Source organism: Culicoides brevitarsis, chromosome 2 (assembly GCF_036172545.1).
Source record: "Culicoides brevitarsis isolate CSIRO-B50_1 chromosome 2, AGI_CSIRO_Cbre_v1, whole genome shotgun sequence".
Lineage (NCBI taxonomy): Eukaryota > Metazoa > Arthropoda > Insecta > Diptera > Ceratopogonidae > Culicoides > Culicoides brevitarsis.
This window is the reverse complement of record NC_087086.1, coordinates 16381286-16398763: the sequence shown is the minus strand read 5'-3', so window position 1 is coordinate 16398763 and position 17478 is coordinate 16381286. Positions and strand designations below refer to the sequence as shown.

The 17478-nt window shown below is 28.7% G+C and overlaps 2 protein-coding genes across 2 annotated transcripts; both read right to left on the bottom strand.

Annotated features, from left to right (window-relative positions):
* Positions 1–16: 16 nt before the first annotated feature.
* Positions 17–1097, bottom strand: LOC134832073 (putative zinc finger protein 840). Its single transcript, XM_063845972.1, has 2 exons — positions 237–1097; positions 17–178 (listed from the first exon to the last, which is right to left on the bottom strand). The coding sequence occupies exons 1-2, from the start codon at positions 1074–1076 to the stop codon at positions 17–19; spliced, it is 1002 nt and encodes a 333-aa protein (XP_063702042.1). The 5' UTR covers positions 1077–1097.
* A 4369-nt stretch (positions 1098–5466) lies between these two features.
* LOC134828593 (uncharacterized) lies at positions 5467–15146 on the bottom strand. The gene is made up of 8 exons (XM_063841573.1): positions 15056–15146; positions 14244–14968; positions 14078–14182; positions 9354–9480; positions 8691–8860; positions 7525–7723; positions 7046–7258; positions 5467–5858 (listed from the first exon to the last, which is right to left on the bottom strand). Exons 1-8 carry the CDS (start codon positions 15144–15146, stop codon positions 5539–5541), a joined length of 1950 nt encoding a protein of 649 aa, XP_063697643.1. The 3' UTR covers positions 5467–5538.
* Positions 15147–17478: the final 2332 nt, after the last annotated feature.

The following is a 17478-nucleotide window of genomic DNA, read 5'->3' as shown; positions in this document are numbered from 1 at the left end:
AAAAACATTTAGAAAATTACGATGATTTTTTCTTTTTTTGATGAAGTCCTCTTTGGATACAATCCTCATACAGTTCCGGATGCGAATCGTGATAATGACGTTTAAGATGGTAACCTTTACTGTAAGTCTTTCCACATTCCTCACACACGTAATTTCGTTCGCCTCGATGGATGATGGACTAAAAATAAAGAAAAATTTTAATTTTAGTGAAATTTAATTTTAAAATTATTACTCACGATATGTTGTTCGAGCTGATTCTTGAACAAATATTCCCTATCGCACTCCGGGCACTGCAATAACTTATCTCCTTGCACCTTATGAACTTGTTTCCTGTGATTCCGCAATGCGAATTTAAGTTTATACGCCGCTCCACATTCCATGCAAACGTGAGATCTCTTCTCCGAATGTGAGCTCATGTGGTAATAAAGGTCACTTGTACGTCGAAAAGCTTTGTTACAATCTGGCTCCTTGCAAACGTAAGGTCGCTCGTCTGTGTGCGTTCTCATATGCGTTTTTAGCGTATTTTTGCTCGCACATCTCATTGCACACAGTTCACAGATGAATTTATCGTTCATATGCCGTTCTTTCATATGTCGCTGCAAATAACTCTCGAGTCCGAATTTTTTTCCGCATCCCTCAAACTCGCAAGCGAAAGTTTTCTCCGTTGACCGATGTTCTTTCTGATGCTCGTTGCGGTCTTTCTTGAAACGGAATTCCATTTCACAAACGGTGCATTTGTAAACGACTTTTTGTACTTGCACAGGTGCAATTTCTGCGGAATATGAGGAAATTTGGTCATTTTCATCTTCTTGCGGCTCTTCCAGGTACTCCATGTCTTCAGAGTCATCATTTTGAGGTATATTTTTGTGCCTTTTATTAAGTTGTTTATCAGATTTGATGGAGTCTTCACGAAATTTGTAAGACAATTCCAAGAGATTTAAGCAATTTTCACATAAAAATTCATCGTGAAAGTCGTTTACTTGAATTCCCGTGATTGTGAGGAACTTTTCGCTGTCAGCTGAGGTAAAATTAAGTAATTGGTCTGATTCTTTTAGACAAACTCGACAAATTTCCATGATTTTTCGCGATTTTATTGTTTGTTTTGATTTTTGAGTGACTGCTTACAGAGCTCACCATAGAGGGCGCTGATTTCTCATTTCCGGTGGCGCTGTTCCAGATATGAATTTTCCGGAAATAGATGAGCGCCATCTAAATAATAGCGGAGATTTTTAGAATTATTCTTCAGCATTTTTAACGGACATGATTTTTCCATCTTTTTGAAAGGATTTCAAGGACTTCTAATCTCCATAAATTATTTCAATCACAGGAAGTAACTTAACTTTTCCATAAATGACACATAATGGGAGAAATAAATTGCGTCCCTAATTATTTCTCTGGTTTTCATATTGAATATTCAAACGACATTAACATACTAAATGGAACAATTTGCACCACACCAGACGGAACATAAAAAGCAGCTACACACCACGTAAGTACGAAATTATTCCTTTTTGCAGACATCACATTTCAGAGCAACAACAAACGAAAATCCTTGTAAGCTGTACTTTGACTTGTTAGCATGTTACCGAAGAAAAGTTTACAAGAGTGATGCATATTTTCATATTGTTGATTAATTAAGGTAATGTATAAATTTCCTTTTTGAGAGTGTTAACTTCTCGACAGAAAGACACGGTCTGTTTGTGTGTGTTTCTAACAACTTTTTGCTCACTCACGTGTTTATGAAAAGTGCTTTGTAGTTAAGTGGGTGGTAATTGTTGTTGTGACAAGGCCTTGTTTTTTTTTTTTATCAAATATGACTTTTTTCATCTCTTTTTTTTTTTGCTTTTTTTATACAAAAGCATTGTGAATAATTAAAATTGATTTTTTTTGCATCCTGTTTATTTTTTTTTTAAATTTCAAGCAAAAAAATTAAAAAAAAAATGTAAAAAAATATTTAAATTTTAATAAAAAAATTGTTTTATCATAAGAAAAAATCGTTGTTTTTTTTTATTTCTTCAAAAATCGAGCAGAAATGCATGGAAATTATCTTTAGAATGCATACTTATTTAATTTTAGCTTTGAAACCCATCAAAAATGGGTTGAAACTTGACTTAAGAAATAAAAAAACAACGATTTTTTCATATGAGGAGCAAAAATCGTTGTTTTTTTATTTCTTCATTTACAAAGATAATAAAAAATTATAAAAAAAAATATTTTAAAAAGATGCTTTTTTATTTGGGGCCCTAAAAAGTTGAAAATAAATGAAAGTTTTTCAAAAAAGCAAGTGAAAAATAAAAATTTTAAAAAAAGAAAAAAACAATTCGAGTCCAACAATTTTTTACTTTTCACTTACATTTGAAGTTATTCTCACTTATTTTGGCCTCGCATGCTTTTTTCTTTTGCTTAAATTTTGAAAAACTTTCATTTATTTTCAACTTTTTAGGGCCCCAAATAAAAAAGCATCTTTTTAAAATATTTTTTTTTATAATTTTTTATTTTATTCTTTTTAGTTATTACAAAAGATGTAATTTTTCCTTAAAATTTTATGAGGTTTTAAAAAATTTTCGAAGATTTTATGAAGTTTCTCGAACATTCTATGAAGTTTCTCGAAGCTCCAATGCACATTCTAAAACCTTGTCCCAATGCACATTCTAAAACTTTGCCCCAATGCACATTCTAAAACTTTGTCCCAATGCATATTCTAAAACCTTGCCCCAACACACATTCTGGGTCTCTCAGAATTACCAACGGGCACGCTACTCTGTAAAGTTCTTGATATAAAGAGAACTAAAATGACACGTTTTTTATTACAGACAGACACCATTGGAATTTCAATAAAAAAGCATATAATAAAAATTGCCATTTAAAAGTCAATATTTTTATACATTTCAAAATTTTTAATGAAAAATTTTAAATTTTTTTATGATAAATTTTAAATTTTTTTATGAAAAATATTCCTCCCAATTTTTTTAGTTTTAAAAATTAAAAACAATTTACAAAATTCCTGAACAATTATACAAAAAATTGTACTTCAACCTTAAATATTGAGTTTTTTTTTTTTGTAATTTGAGAAATGCAAATTCTTGACCAACCAAAAAAAGAAAATTTTGAAGCAATTTAGAATTTATGTTTAAAATTCTTCAATCTAAACAAAAATTTTAATTTTTCGAAACTTGACATATTTTTTTTCTTCGTAAATTTCTTGAAATTATTAATATTAAATCCAAAAATTAAACTAAACGAAAAGTTGAAAAAATGAAAATATTCTAAATAAAATAAAAGTTTTTGTGCCTGCAAAACAAAATCTAATTATAACTCCGTTACGACGAAATACCATTACCGCTGGCGAATGATTCCAGCAAATATTCAAACATTTGTCATCCAAAGTCATATTTTTATTGGATCTAATATTTACAACACCAATAAATTAGATTAAACAAAAAAACCCTAATCATCATAAGAAAATGCCAAATTAATGTTGAGGGGAGAGATCAAAACAGGTTCCGACAATTCCTTAGAGAGTCAATTGCACACTCGGAAAAATGTAAGAAAGCATATCAAATGGTATCAACACTCTCTTATACAAAGTATTGTATAAAAAAGTCAATCAACGTAGAAATGTGAGAGTAGTGCATAATTGCGGTTGAAGTTTCCCCCTCTGTTAAATACTTTTCGAAACAAGTCTCGTACGCAATGTTCAATTAGTTCTGCGTTTTGCAAAGTTAATGTCATGCATAAAAATGCGCCTTTTGTTGCAATGGAACACATGCTTCTCCATCATCTTTTTCTTCAGTTTATGTTGTTGTTCAGCAAAACGTTTATTTTTTTAAAAGCTATGTTTCCATTATTACGAGAGAAAGTCATTTATTGTACAAATCTTTGCCCATGGCAACACTTGTTAAACATTAATTCAGGATTTTTTTTTGCTATGATGAACGACTTTTTGCCCTAAATTGCAATATTTTACATTTATTACATGAACAAGGAAGAAACACTATTTGCGAAAACCAAGGGCACCGTAAATTGGATTGACTGCTAACGAGAAAAACACCCACTGAAGATCTGTGTAAAAAAAACTAACTTTTGCTATAAAAGTTGCACTATTCGGTATTGATCATGCAAATTGCTGCTTTTTCTATCAATATCGTTGATTGAGCCAGATGTCGATATAATTTCATCAATATGCTATAGTTTTTTTTTACTCATTTTGCTTTTTTATTTTATTTTATACGAGAACGTTTTAACACACACCCTCGAGAATAATTTTCATTTTCATGTTATTTACTTTTTTTTTCAATAGGAAAGTGTATTTATTTCAATATCGTTCTGTGTCTAAAATTACAATAATGTACCGTGGGTTCGTTTAACATTTGTTGCTATTATTTGACAATTTGATTTATTACATTTTTTAATTATTTTTTTTACAGATTTGAACCAGTTTAAAATGCATTTTTTTCATCGTGTCTGAATGATCTGATGAGAAGACCAGAAAATACAATGAAGAGTTGGAAGCAATTTTCTATACACAAATGAACAGCAGTAAAAGTCTTATTATTATTATTTAAATTTAGCCTTAAATTTTCACAAGAAGAAACCAAAATTATTGTTCAAGGCCATCGTTCCTTCAAATGCCATTTGCGGACAGTCTTTATAAATGTGCGATATTGTCTGCATGGGATGTCCGCACACACATTTAGGATCATCAATATATCCCCATTTTGTCAGAGTTGCTCCGCATCTTCCATGTCCCGTTCTAAGTCTGTTTAAATTGCACCAGGCCTTACATGTTAATTCGAATTCTTTGGTGCGTGACGAGTTCATTTCGAACAAGGGACTGTAAATTTCCACTGCTGTTGGTTGCCAATTTGACGAAACAGAAATGTACGGCGTCGTAAAAATATGCCATATTCACGATTTAAAAATTTTTCGTTTTGAATTATTTAAAATAATTTTTGAAGTATTTCCGAGAGTATTTCAGACTTTTTAATCTTTTTTTTCAAATTTTCATTAATTTGAGTTTTTTTTTCAAATTTTTCACGAGCTTTCATTGAAATTTGAACTGGTACTAAAAATTTCCTTTTCATGAATGATGATAATCAAGAAATTCAAGTTATATTTGAGATTTAATTTTTTTTTATGTTTTTAAACTTAAAAAACACGTCGTAAATTTTAGGGGGGTTGTTAAATTTCGACGGTTTACGATCCAGTTACGGCGTCGGAAGTTTGAGGGGGGGTGGGGGTCAAAAAATGCCCTATTTTTGCCGACGCCTTTAATGGATGACGCCATATAATACACTTTTATATATAAACTCAATCTCATGAATGATGATAATCAAGAAATTCAAGTTAAATTTGAGATTTAATTTTTTTTTTATGTTTTTAAACTTAAAATAAGACATTTTTAATATTTCTAAATTTTATCAGTTAATTTTAAAGAAAAAAAAATATACTATAAAAGATAAGCTGAAATCAAGTTGAACACTCGGTACAATTGCTATTTGATGATTACACATTTGTGTTGATCCGAATAAAAAACTATCAAACAATTTCAGGGATGTAATTTCCACACGTCGGAAAATCCGCTGGAATTTGTGTCATTTGCGCCAACTCACCCACTTGCACAATTACGTTCATGCCAATGTTCAAATGCCACTCAAAGTGACAGTGAAGCATCCAAAAGCCGGGATTGTTTGCGCGAAATCTCACCGTTACCTGACCTTGACTCGGCACGGCAATTGTGTCCTTGTACGCAGGATATTCCTTAATTGTTCCATTTCTCGGAAATTTCGGTGAATTCATTTCGGTAACGACCATTCGATGTCCGTGCAAATGCATTGGGTGATAAATTGGCTCCCAATCTAGAAGAAAAACATGAGAGAAAATCTTTCAATTTAAAACAATAAACATATCAGTTTGTGTGTGTGTGTTTAAGTATTTTGGGACACAAAGCAAACACATTCCCCGAAATCTTGAATCATTAAGGAAATAATCAATCATTGTTATTATGGAATTCAATCTCGTGCCATGTATGGCATGCGACGTACTCGACACGTCAAAAGACATTGAAATATTTATTGCCGCTCAATGTCAGAAGAGGAACGAAGGAAAGCGTTAAGAAAGGACAAGATAAACTTCTCTTTAAGACACACACATCCGTACATTCAAGTCAGCATCGAGTGATATATTGCGTTTCTATTGAGCAATCTTTCACGTTCCTTTATTGTTCTTCTTTCGTATGTTCGAAAAAAAAAATCAGTGATCTGTTCAATTAAAAAGTGTGTATGGTCCCCATCGGAGGAAAAAGAGAAAAAAATGATAGAAAAATCGGAAGAAGAGCGAGAAATTGTGCTTGTCTGGCGAAAATTAAGAATAATGATAAGCAAATAATATTGAGAGACAATCACAATTTTTTCTTCTTTTCTTTCGATTTTTTCTGGATCGTATGCGTGAGTGTGTGTGTGGTGATATTAAACGAAGTGTTTAATTTTTTTGATTGGGCCAATGATTTTCCTTTTTTTTAGTCTTTCTTCTTTGTACTTGTCCTTTTTTTTCCTATTTTCTCTTGTTTTATTTTAAAAAGACATTTATTAAAATATTTGATGATTTTTTTTTGTTGCTTGAATTTTTTTGCATTTAATTTTTTTTCTTGTATGGATTTTAACATTTAAAATAATTATTTTTGAAAATTTTCTAATTTTCACGATTTAAATTTATTTGAATGATTTTTCATTAATTTTACGGACAATCAACAAAACGGTTGAAAACCCTCTGTTTTATCGAATTTCATCAAAATGCGTCAAAAATAAATGAAAAGTGTGATTAGAATGGTAATTTGATTGAACAATTGGGACCAGTTTGGGTTTTTAATTTAATATATTTGATTAGCAAAGAAAAAAAAGGGACAAGAAATTTTCCATCGTCACATTGCGTTGACAGCACAAAAGACGAGCGGCATTTCTTAGCCACAAAATTTATCACAACTTTCCTTTTTCGCTCCGTTCCCCACATCCTTCTTAGTCAATTAGTAATCCAATAAAAATCTCACCTTTTGAGCTATCCTTCAACGTAATTTCCACAATGGCATTCAGCTTGACCTTAATGCGATGTAAACAGAAGCAGATTTCCGTAGTTTCGCACATTTTTGCTGTCTCATCGCAAAATAAGTCTTCCTTTATCGCATTTGTCTGAATTAATGATTGCGAAAGATAGAAACTGATATTGTTAATTACACCAACATTATTGTTCGGACCGAAAACATCTGTTGGACGAGAACAAAAATGCCGTCGTTGTCGTCGATGGGGGAGTTGAGTTGAGTAAAAAAAAAATGAAAGAGAGAGAAAATAAAGTCAATAAATAAATAGATAAATGTGACGCATAAGAAAATAGGCAAATAAATATCCTTTTTCAATTCCATTTATAATGATCATCGTCAGCTCGTTGTAAAATGGAACAAAAAAGGACATTATTTGTCCATGCTTTGTCTTATGGTTCGTCGCAGGGCACGAGCTCCGAATATATACTTACTGAAAAACGAATAATGCTTATTGTTGTCATTATTAAACAATATATCATTGTTTATCATTGGCGTAGTGAATCGTAATTGGAATGTATGATCAGGAATAGAATTTAGCAAATTCGCATCTCGTGTGTACGATTCTAAATCTGTTAAACAAATAGAGTCGGCGTTTGCCTCCTGGCATGTTCCATTTGGATTATTTATGACCTATGTGCAGTACGAAAGGTAAAAAGGGGGCATAAATACAAAATAATGCATCAGGATTTTTTTTGAATATTTTATGTGTGTCCCTTGCATGCGAGTTACGAGGGAGTGTTGGAACGTTTTGTGACAAATTTTCAACTTTTGCAGATGATTTTGAGGGAAATTCGTTCCAACACTCCCTTTTTATTTAATTTGAAAATCATTTTGTGAGGAATTTGCAGTTGACACATTTTTATGGATTTTTTCAAACGATTTTAAGTTTTTGAATTGTAAACATTTTTTTTTTTTTGCTAAATTTGTCAAAATTTAGACAAAAAAAATTGTTATTATAAAAATAATTAAAATATAATTATATTTATAAAAAAAAAATTTAATAAATAATATTCAAAAATTTTAATTATATTTTTTAAAATTTATTAATAAATAAATTTTAAATAAATTATCTTTTAAATTTTTAGAAATTTTTTTTTTAACATTTTTTTATTTGAAATATTTTTTTAAAAAATAGTTTTTATGTATTTTTGTTCAATTGAAAAATTTTTTTAAATATTTTTTAAGCAAAAATTTTAAAAAAATTTTAAAAATGAATTGAAACTCATATAAAAACTTGACTTGAAATATTATTAAAACTCTAATTATTAAATTTGTAAAATTCAAATTTGAGAAAAAAATTAAAATAAGTTGATTAATTTTTGGCCTTTTGATTGAATATTAGGAAAAATATAATATTTTTTTTTTTTGCAAAATTTAAATAAAAAATATTCAACTTAGAAAATTAAAGTTAATTGAGTTATTTTGACTTAAATTAAAAATTAAATTATCAATGACTTAAAATTTTTAAAAATTTTTGCCTAAAAATCTCTTTTAAATAAAAATTTTAAAGGAAATTTTGATTTTTTCTCACAAAATGACCGTTAAGTGAAACTCTATGCTCGCAAGTCAAGGGAACACACACAGAACGAATACGTACAATGCCAGGTGGAAAATTGTCCTCATATGCTGGTTGCATTGCAGTGGTGAACGCCAACTCCGTATCATTTATCTCACTTCCCGTATAATAAGTGAGCACAGCAAATGACTCAATTTGATTACTATCTAAAGCACATTGACCAATTGCACGGACACGTATCCAGTAGTTTCCTGTTGTGCATGCAAAAAAAGAGAAAAAGAGAGAGAGACATGATAAAGGACACAGTTTTAAATGCTCTTTTAAGTTGAATAAATATTTGTAGTTCGATTGAGAATGAGGACCTTTTGTTTATATTTATATTTAGATCGACAACACGCATCGTTTGTTCTTCACAGTATCCTTCATAAGGGATCGAATTTAAATTTTCCCGGAAATAGAAAGAGATTATTTATTATTAACAATTTACGAGTAAGTGAGACGATTTGAAACACCTTGTATGTTGGGCCTTAAGTAATTCGTAAAACTCACTCATTATCAATTCAATTGGCAGCCCGCAGGAATAACAGAGATTCAATTCGGCAGCATGGCAATAAACGAACCAGAGACAGATAAAAGGATAAATTATTCATCGTTCTTACTTATGCAAACACGAAAACGTTAACGATGAGTGTGGAGGAAGGAATGGAATAATTTGCGCTGCATGTCATTTGAATGTTCACTTACCTTTTGTTTGGTTTGCTTCCAAGATAAAGTCATATCGCTCTCCGGAAGTTGTGATCAATGTATCGACCGTTATTGGCTTCAAATTGTTTGCATCGCTGGCGATTATTGACATTCGGTGTTTTTCAATCTGAAAAAAAATAGATCGTAGATAGATACAAAAATGTGTTTAAAAATGCATTTCTTAATTTTTCAATTATTTAACATTAATTTTAACACTTTAATTTTTGTCATTTTAATAAATTTTAATTTTAAAATAATTAAATTAAAAAAATTACTTAGGCGAATAAATTTAATATATCCAATTTTTGTCTCCCCCCCCCCCCTCGGATTTTGTCGAAAAAATTCAGGGGGAAAAATAAAAATTAAATATAAAATACAAATATTTTTGACATACACTATAAAAAATCCATGTCTCGCAAGCCCAAAAATTTGCGAGACACCGCGAGACACGGCGCGAGACATGGTGCGAGACACGATGCGAGACACCGTAAAAATTTTGAAAATTCGAAAAATTGATGAAAACATAAGATTTTTTCTTGAATTTTTGATTTCTTCTGACGTCAATGTATTTTCGAAAGTCAAAAATATAAATCGCGATGCCAAAAATGGTTGTTTTTGTTCAATTTTATCAAAAAACTTCTAAAAATTGTCAAAAACCAGTTGTTATGAGCAAATTTTGTGTTTTTATGCTTCCTTTTGCTTTTTCTAATCATAATCCATCAAAAAAGATTGTAAAAAATTGAAAAATATTGAAAATTAAAAATTTTATCTTCCCCAAATTTCTTGTCCTGGTGTCTCGCACCATGTCTCGCACCGTGTCTCGCGCCGTGTCTCGCGGTGTCTCGCAAATATGAAAGTTTGCGAGACACCGTGCGAGACATGGATTTTTTATAGTGTCTTTTGGAATTTTTATATTAAAAAATCATGAAAAATTACTGTTTATGGTAAAATTATACAAAAAACTAAAGAAATTTGCTTAATTACGACATTTTCTATTGAATTGTTGAAAAAATTTTTTTTGGAAGTCACGTGACCAAAATTATTTTTTTTTCAAAAAATTTTATGTTGGGAGATTTTGTTGCTTTTTCTTTACTTTTAAGTTCAAATTTTAAAACAATATAAACTAAAATTAAATAAATGTTAAGAATCAACGTTTAACGTCTAAAAACGTTAAAAAATTACAAACAAAAAATTCAAAAATATTTATTTTTTTATTTCTCCCCTTCCCCTCGAGAAAATCTTAATGGGACAAAAAATGAAAATATTAAATTTATTCGCCTTAAAATAAAAATATTATTATTAAAATTATAAAATTTTAAAATAAATTTTAATTTATTTAATTTACTTTTATTTTATTCCAGATTAATGAAAAATATTTATAACTTTAATTAAAAATTATTTAAAAAATTTTCAGGCAAAAAGTTAGACATTTAAATTTTTAATTAATAAAAGTAAAATAAAAAAATAATTAATTTATTTTTTAAAGTTTAGAAAAAATATCAAAATAAAATATATTTTAACTAAAAAAAAAAATAAAAATGTTTGTTATTTTTTTATATTGAAATTAAATTTAAGTTTTTTAAAACTTTTTTCAGAATTAATTTAATTTTCGAATAAATTTTTTCACGTTTATCAAAAAATTAATTTATATTTAAATAAAATGTCACCACGAAACACACAAATTTACCACATTATAACTTCAAAGAAACAAAAACAAATCCAAACAGGTACCATTAGAAGCCGCGCCGCTGCCATCGAAAAATCAATGAAATTTAAATTATTCTTTTATTATGTTTCGATGCGAAAGTTATTTAAAGCTTTGCTTCAGCAAATTACAAATAAACCATTAAATTGCAAAAGAACACGCAATTTGTTGTTGTTATTTATACAAAACTAAAATAAAATAAAGAAAAATTGCAATTTAAAAGATTACAAAACAATGCATGTCATTCAACTTATTGTAGTAAAATGCAATAAAAGGAGCATAAAACTGCATCAATTGAACCAATAATAACAATAAAGGACACACAAACACACTTGAAACGCTCGCAACATGATAGCACACTAAATAAATGTCAAGTGATGTCAATCAATATATGGAGTAAAGTAAAGTAGGTTGTAAGTCGGAAGACACATTAAAAGGAAATTGATGTTTCATTATATTTTTACTTGTACGACGGAGGTAAGTAAGTTGACATGATCGCAAAAGGAACAACTTTTTTTTTTGAAAAAATAAAAAAAATAAAGAAAGAAAAAGAAGAATTTTGTAATGAAACTTAATATGCATATTCAATTACAGCCACTTTTACCAGTTCACTTTAAACTTTTCTCTCGTTTTCGATATTTTTACTTCTTTTTTGGCAAAGGGAATTTTCCACATAAAATTTTATTATGTAAATTAAAAAGGAATTCCAATATGTTTTTTTTTTCGTTCGAATATTTGTCTTCGAAAGCAGAACGACTATAAAAATTTATCGGTATTTTTGTTTCAATTCCAATAATCGATTTTTGCTGCTTGAATTTCGGTTCCTTTTCGCATCATGAATTTAATTGGAAACATGTTTCCGAGAAAAAAATTTTCTAAAATAAGAAATTTTTGCTGTTAACGTTAGAGAGGAAGAGAGGTTACCGTTACTCGACCATGAAGGCCGAATATGAATATGAATGTGTCGTGGTCGGTCAAAAGATTAAATTACATTGCGAACATAAAAAATTCGTAATAAAAGATAATATTTAGTGGAAATGTATGAAAAAAAAACGAAGCGATTGCGTAACAAATTCCACTCTATGATAATAAAAATATTAATAAAAAAGAACGCTTACGGCAGAAAAAAAGCCGCATGCACAAAAAAGTGGTTAGTTCAAATAAAGTTAAAGTGTAGCGGGCGAGAATTTTTTTAGTAAATGACAGGCAAGTGTGAAAACTTTAGCATTGAAATGTCAAACTTGACGCCTCATTATAAGGATAAAATCGAAACGAATGCCCTTTTTTAAATGAGTTTTATTAATAAAGAAAATAAAAAGGCAATTAATTTTATTTCCCACTCGATTATCTGGTGTGTGGTACAATGATGCGCAATTTAATTTACTTTTCAATTGCAATTCAGCCAAAAAATTACATTTATTATTGAAATTCGTTTCGACTCATATTTGATTAATAAAAATTGAAATTAAATGAAACCTATTTTAATCAATTTCGAGAAAAAAAAGTGAAAGTACCTGACAGACAGGCATGAAATTGCATTTTATGGATGTTAAGAGACAATAAATGGCAGTCAAGGTAAGGAAATTTATTGTAATGAAAAATTCATTTTTTTAAAGGACGAATGAAAAACAAAAATTTTAGACTTTTCGTAAAAAAAATAATATTAAATTAATTATTGGGTATTCAGTGGTCAATTAATTTAAAATGTTCAAAATGAATAGTGCAAATTAAAATGCATGAAAATTTTTTAATTGAAATTTTTAAAAATTACAATTTTGACAAAAATGTTATTAATTATTATTTTTTTTTTCTATTTAAATTTAGATTTTTAAAATTTAAATTTCTCTAAATTAAATTAATTTAAATTAAAATTAAATTTTTCATTAATTTATTTATTTTAATATTTTTATGCTTAAATATTTTATTAATTATTTTTTTTTATTTTATGTTCATTATAAAAATTGTATTTTATATGGGAATGCTAAAAAATGGCAGAAGAAACAATTTTTTATTTCATTTTCAAATTTTATAGATTCAAATTTTTAATATTTAAAATTCTATTTTTTTTAATTAATTAATAAAATTATTTTTAAATTCAATTTTAAATATTTTAAAATAATTAATTTAAAAAAATAAAAAAAAATAATATTTAATATTAAAGGATTTCTCAAAAAAATTCTGTTTGATCAATTAACCAGCAAATAATTTTAATTTAAATTTAAAATTTTTTTTTTATAAAAAATTAACTTTCGTTTAATAAAATAAATAAATTGAAAAATAAAATAAATAAATAATAAATTGAGAGAGACATTTTTATTTAAATTCAGTCGTAATGAAATTCAAATTGACATATTGACTGAAAATTAAACGAAAAAAAAATAAATAAAATAAAATCAAATTTAAACTTACACCAAAACAAACATTTTGAGGAAAAATATTTTCGACAACAATCAATTACACGCGAAAAATCAAGATCATTAAATAAATAAATCTGAAATAAAATATTAATTTGCAACAAGTCAAATATTGATAATTTTTTGCCATTTCGACTCGAATATTGACTTTTTCTGGTTTAATTTTTTTAAAACAATTTCACTTGCAATAAATTGGAATTAAATCAAAATGATATAGCACGTGGCAAAGTGGAGCAGAAATCATTTCATCCTTAATTAAATATCAACTTCATTCAAAATTTATCGCATTATTGGTTTGACCTTTGGGTACTAAAAACGCACACACGAACACCTCTGCATGTATATTTTATTGGCGATGCATCGACATTGGTACAGATTAAAATAAATTTGTTTAAATAAATACATTTCGAATGATTATCCGCATAAAATTCATGTTTTATGGAGTGTGTTCGTGCTATATGCCCTGAATATTTTGTTACAAAATTTTAATGACTCGTAAATAATTGATGCATTCACGCAAAAATTGCAAATTATCTCACTTCATTAATTGACCGAAAATTTGGTCCGCAATGACGACGCGTCGTCATTACACGGCAGCTACTTACCTGGAATTGTAGCGGGCACGTAAGCGCGTTGCTGTTAATCAACCGGAACTTGTATCGCCCACCTGATTTCACGCGGAACACAGCAAGGGGGATGTTCGGATCGTCCTACGAATGAAAGGAAAGTAAGTTTTCTTTTTAATTTTTTGTCGATGGAACAAAAGCTAACCTTGTTAAATCTCGCACGCCCATTAATTAGCACACTTTTTGGCAGTAGCAGCGTACTCGGGAGTCCAGGCACGAACATTTCGGCATACGTGTGCATCCAGTCGCTCAGGAAAATCGTATGTTCACTCAAATCGTAGTCATAAAACGGGCCATTTGGGTCTCTTGAGCGTGGCTCTCGGATGATTAAAGGTCCCGCGATGCCATTCGACTTGTGATGCCCGGCATGGCTGTGATAATGATGCGTTCCCGCATGCCTCGCCTTAAACTGGTACCGAAATGTGCTGAAATACGGAATGGGACATTGCGTTACATGCGCCACACCATCCATAAATTGCGTTTCTTCTTGCAAAATTCCGTGCCAATGCATCGATGTGGCTGTGCCAGCCATCAAATTTTCCACATCTACCACAATTGTGTCATTTTCGCACACCTCGATCGACGGCCCCGGATACCTCCGATTAATACTCATGAAACCGCGTTCGATGCCGTCTGCCGTAACGCATGCCGGATGCGAGCAATTGAGATGCTGGCCGACGCGACAACCGCTACAAGCACTTCCCATTACGTGGTAGTGTTCCAGTGTGAATTTGAAATAGCAGATTTTGGCGTTGTCGATTGTGCATGGTCGCAAACAATTTTCGCCCGCATGTTGTTCACGTAAAGACGACGACGACGACGACGGAGTTCGATGATTATCGGGTTTGTTTTTGGTCTCGCGTGAATTACCTATTAAATTGCGATAAATAACAGCGGCGTGTGGGAGAGAGAGATTCGATAATAATTTCAATAATTGATTACGAAACTTGGTCTTACTCGTTTCATTGCCTCTGGGAAAAAATGTTGCAGTTGTGAAATCCAGGAGAAGGAGCAGAGCAATTATTTTTACGTATGAATGATGATACATCGCGATGAAAGTTTCCTTACAACTGAGGCATTATTGCGAGAAATTCTTCTGTTGACTGAAATTCTGATCTGATTTGTATTTCTTTCGTTCTCTATTGAAATTGAAGTAATCTCTAAAATGTGATGAAATGTTGTTTCTCACTTGATATTTTCTTATTTTTCTGGAAAATAATAAAAAAATAAATTAATTAATTAAAAAAATAATAAAATTTTCATAAAATTCGAAATAAACTAAAAAAATTCTTTAAATTAAAAAATTAAAAAAAATTAGAGAAACTTAAAAATAATATAAATTTAAAAAAAATATTTATTTAAATTCGAATTACCTATTATTATTCGATCAAATAAAAAAAATCTAAAATAATAAAAATAAATTATCAATAATAATTAATTTTATAATTAAAATTATACAAAAAAAGGATTTATAAATTTTTTTTTAAATTTAATTCATTTTTTTTAATTAAAAATTAAAAATTTTAATTATTCATTATTTGAAAAAAAAAATAAATAAATAAAAATTAAAATAAAAGAAAAATCATAATTTAATAAAAAAAAAATCAATTAAGGAAAAAAAATATTATTTAATTTCCAAGTATCAATTTTTTAAAAATTTTCAATAGAAATAAATTATATTATTTTACTTACAATTTTTTTCAGATTTTTATTAAAAATTATCAATATTTTTGTATAAAAAAGAATAGTTAACAAAAAAAATTTAATTTTTAATTACTTACTGAAAATATTTTTTTCATGCTTTTTAAAGTTGCTTTTGACATTTTTTTTTCGAAACACCCACTTCTCACAATTTATTTATAGAACCAACACAAACTGCACGTTAATTAAGTCATCATACTAAAATTTAATCAAAAATAGATATTTCTCAATATATTCCAGCAGATTCATTGTGAATGATAATTTTCGAAATATGTTCGAAAGAGAAAGAGTCATAAAATAACCCCTAGAGTAAAATAATTGCGTTAATCAATATATTTTTGAACTTTTCAATGCCGATGATGCCGAATCGAATGATAAAGATCATGATGGTTCTGGGGCAAACGTTTTAATTTAATTTATCGTTTTTCAAGCAAAGCAAAGCAAAGCCAATGTAAACACGAGACGAACGAAACAAAGTTGAAAGAAAATTGTTGCCTTGCTGAGAGAACAAACAGCCTCAGTGAAGATAATTTTTAATTACAAGTCACACGTGTGTGTCTTTGTGATTCGGCGTTCATGTGGGAGAAAATCGCTAAATTTAACTTTTCTCGGAAAAAAAATATATTTTAAAATAATTTTTTGTCTATTTTTCACTGTTAAAAAGAGACAAGTCTCATTACATTATTCACTGATTGGAAATGAAAAATGTCCCTTATTTTTTCTCCTACATTTGACTTCAACTGTCACTTCTTGCGTGCGGGACCCATTTTTGCTAATCCGATTGACATAAATCGGGCATGTGGCTCATTCTTGTATGAAAATGAGCCTAAATCACATTAACATAAATAAATAGATTTTTTTTTTGTTTTTTTTTTTCTTGTTGTTGTATCTCCTTTTCTTCCAGGCCATTAAAAGTTTTTTTTGTCGTTGTCGACGTATCTTTTTGGTTCAATTTCATTTGCTTTTTGAAGAGCTTTTTCTCTGTTGCGTTGCATGTTTAAGTTTATTCTAGTAGAAAAATGTTGGAATTTGAATATTAATGAGACAGATTGTGTGTCTGTCGGTGTATAAAAGGACACTTTATAAATAATTTATGCTCTCGTGAGTAGTGTTGTGCGTTGTTTTTTGTCTTTTTTTTCATTAGCTTTCTTTTAAAACATAAATAAACATGAGGCTCAGACATTTTTGCATTTTTTAAAATAATTTATGGGTGGTTTTTTCGAAAGTCGATTGAACTTAGCAGGGATGCAAAAAATTTTGACTTTAATTTTAACTTAACTAAGTTTAAGAATAATTAAAAAAAAATAATAAATTTTTGGCTTTTTGACCAAATTTCGAAAAAGATCATGGTTGAAAAAGATTTTAAGTCACAATTTATTTATTGCAAGAAAAAAAAATTAAAATTAAAAAAAAATAAAATTAAATGTTTAAATTAATTATTTAAATTATTAAATTAACTCAAGTTAAAATTAATTTTTTCATACAAATTTTATTTTTATTAACCCTGAATTAAAGTTGCAAAAGCTTTTTAGTTTTTGTTCTGCAAATTTTATAAAAAATTAATAAAATGAAGTTTGAAAAAAATATAATTTTCTTTAAAAAATTTTAAAGTTATGACAAAATTGATTGAAATTATTGACAAATTGTCGTGCAAAAATTATTATTTTCTTGATAAATTT

Excerpts from the sequence above, each read along its gene's own strand:
- LOC134832073 (XM_063845972.1), bottom strand. The coding sequence starts at position 1,076 with ATGGAAATTTGTCGAGTTTGTCTAAAAGAATCAGACCAATTACTTAAT. Across the intron at positions 179-236 it reads ATCAGCTCGAACAACATATC|TCCATCATCCATCGAGGCGA; the intron begins GTGAGTAATAAT and ends CTTTATTTTTAG.
- LOC134828593 (XM_063841573.1), bottom strand. The coding sequence starts at position 15,146 with ATGTATCATCATTCATACGTAAAAATAATTGCTCTGCTCCTTCTCCTG. Across the intron at positions 14,969-15,055 it reads TCCCAGAGGCAATGAAACGA|GTAATTCACGCGAGACCAAA; the intron begins GTAAGACCAAGT and ends GCAATTTAATAG. Across the intron at positions 14,183-14,243 it reads GGCGTGCGAGATTTAACAAG|GACGATCCGAACATCCCCCT; the intron begins GTTAGCTTTTGT and ends TTTCATTCGTAG.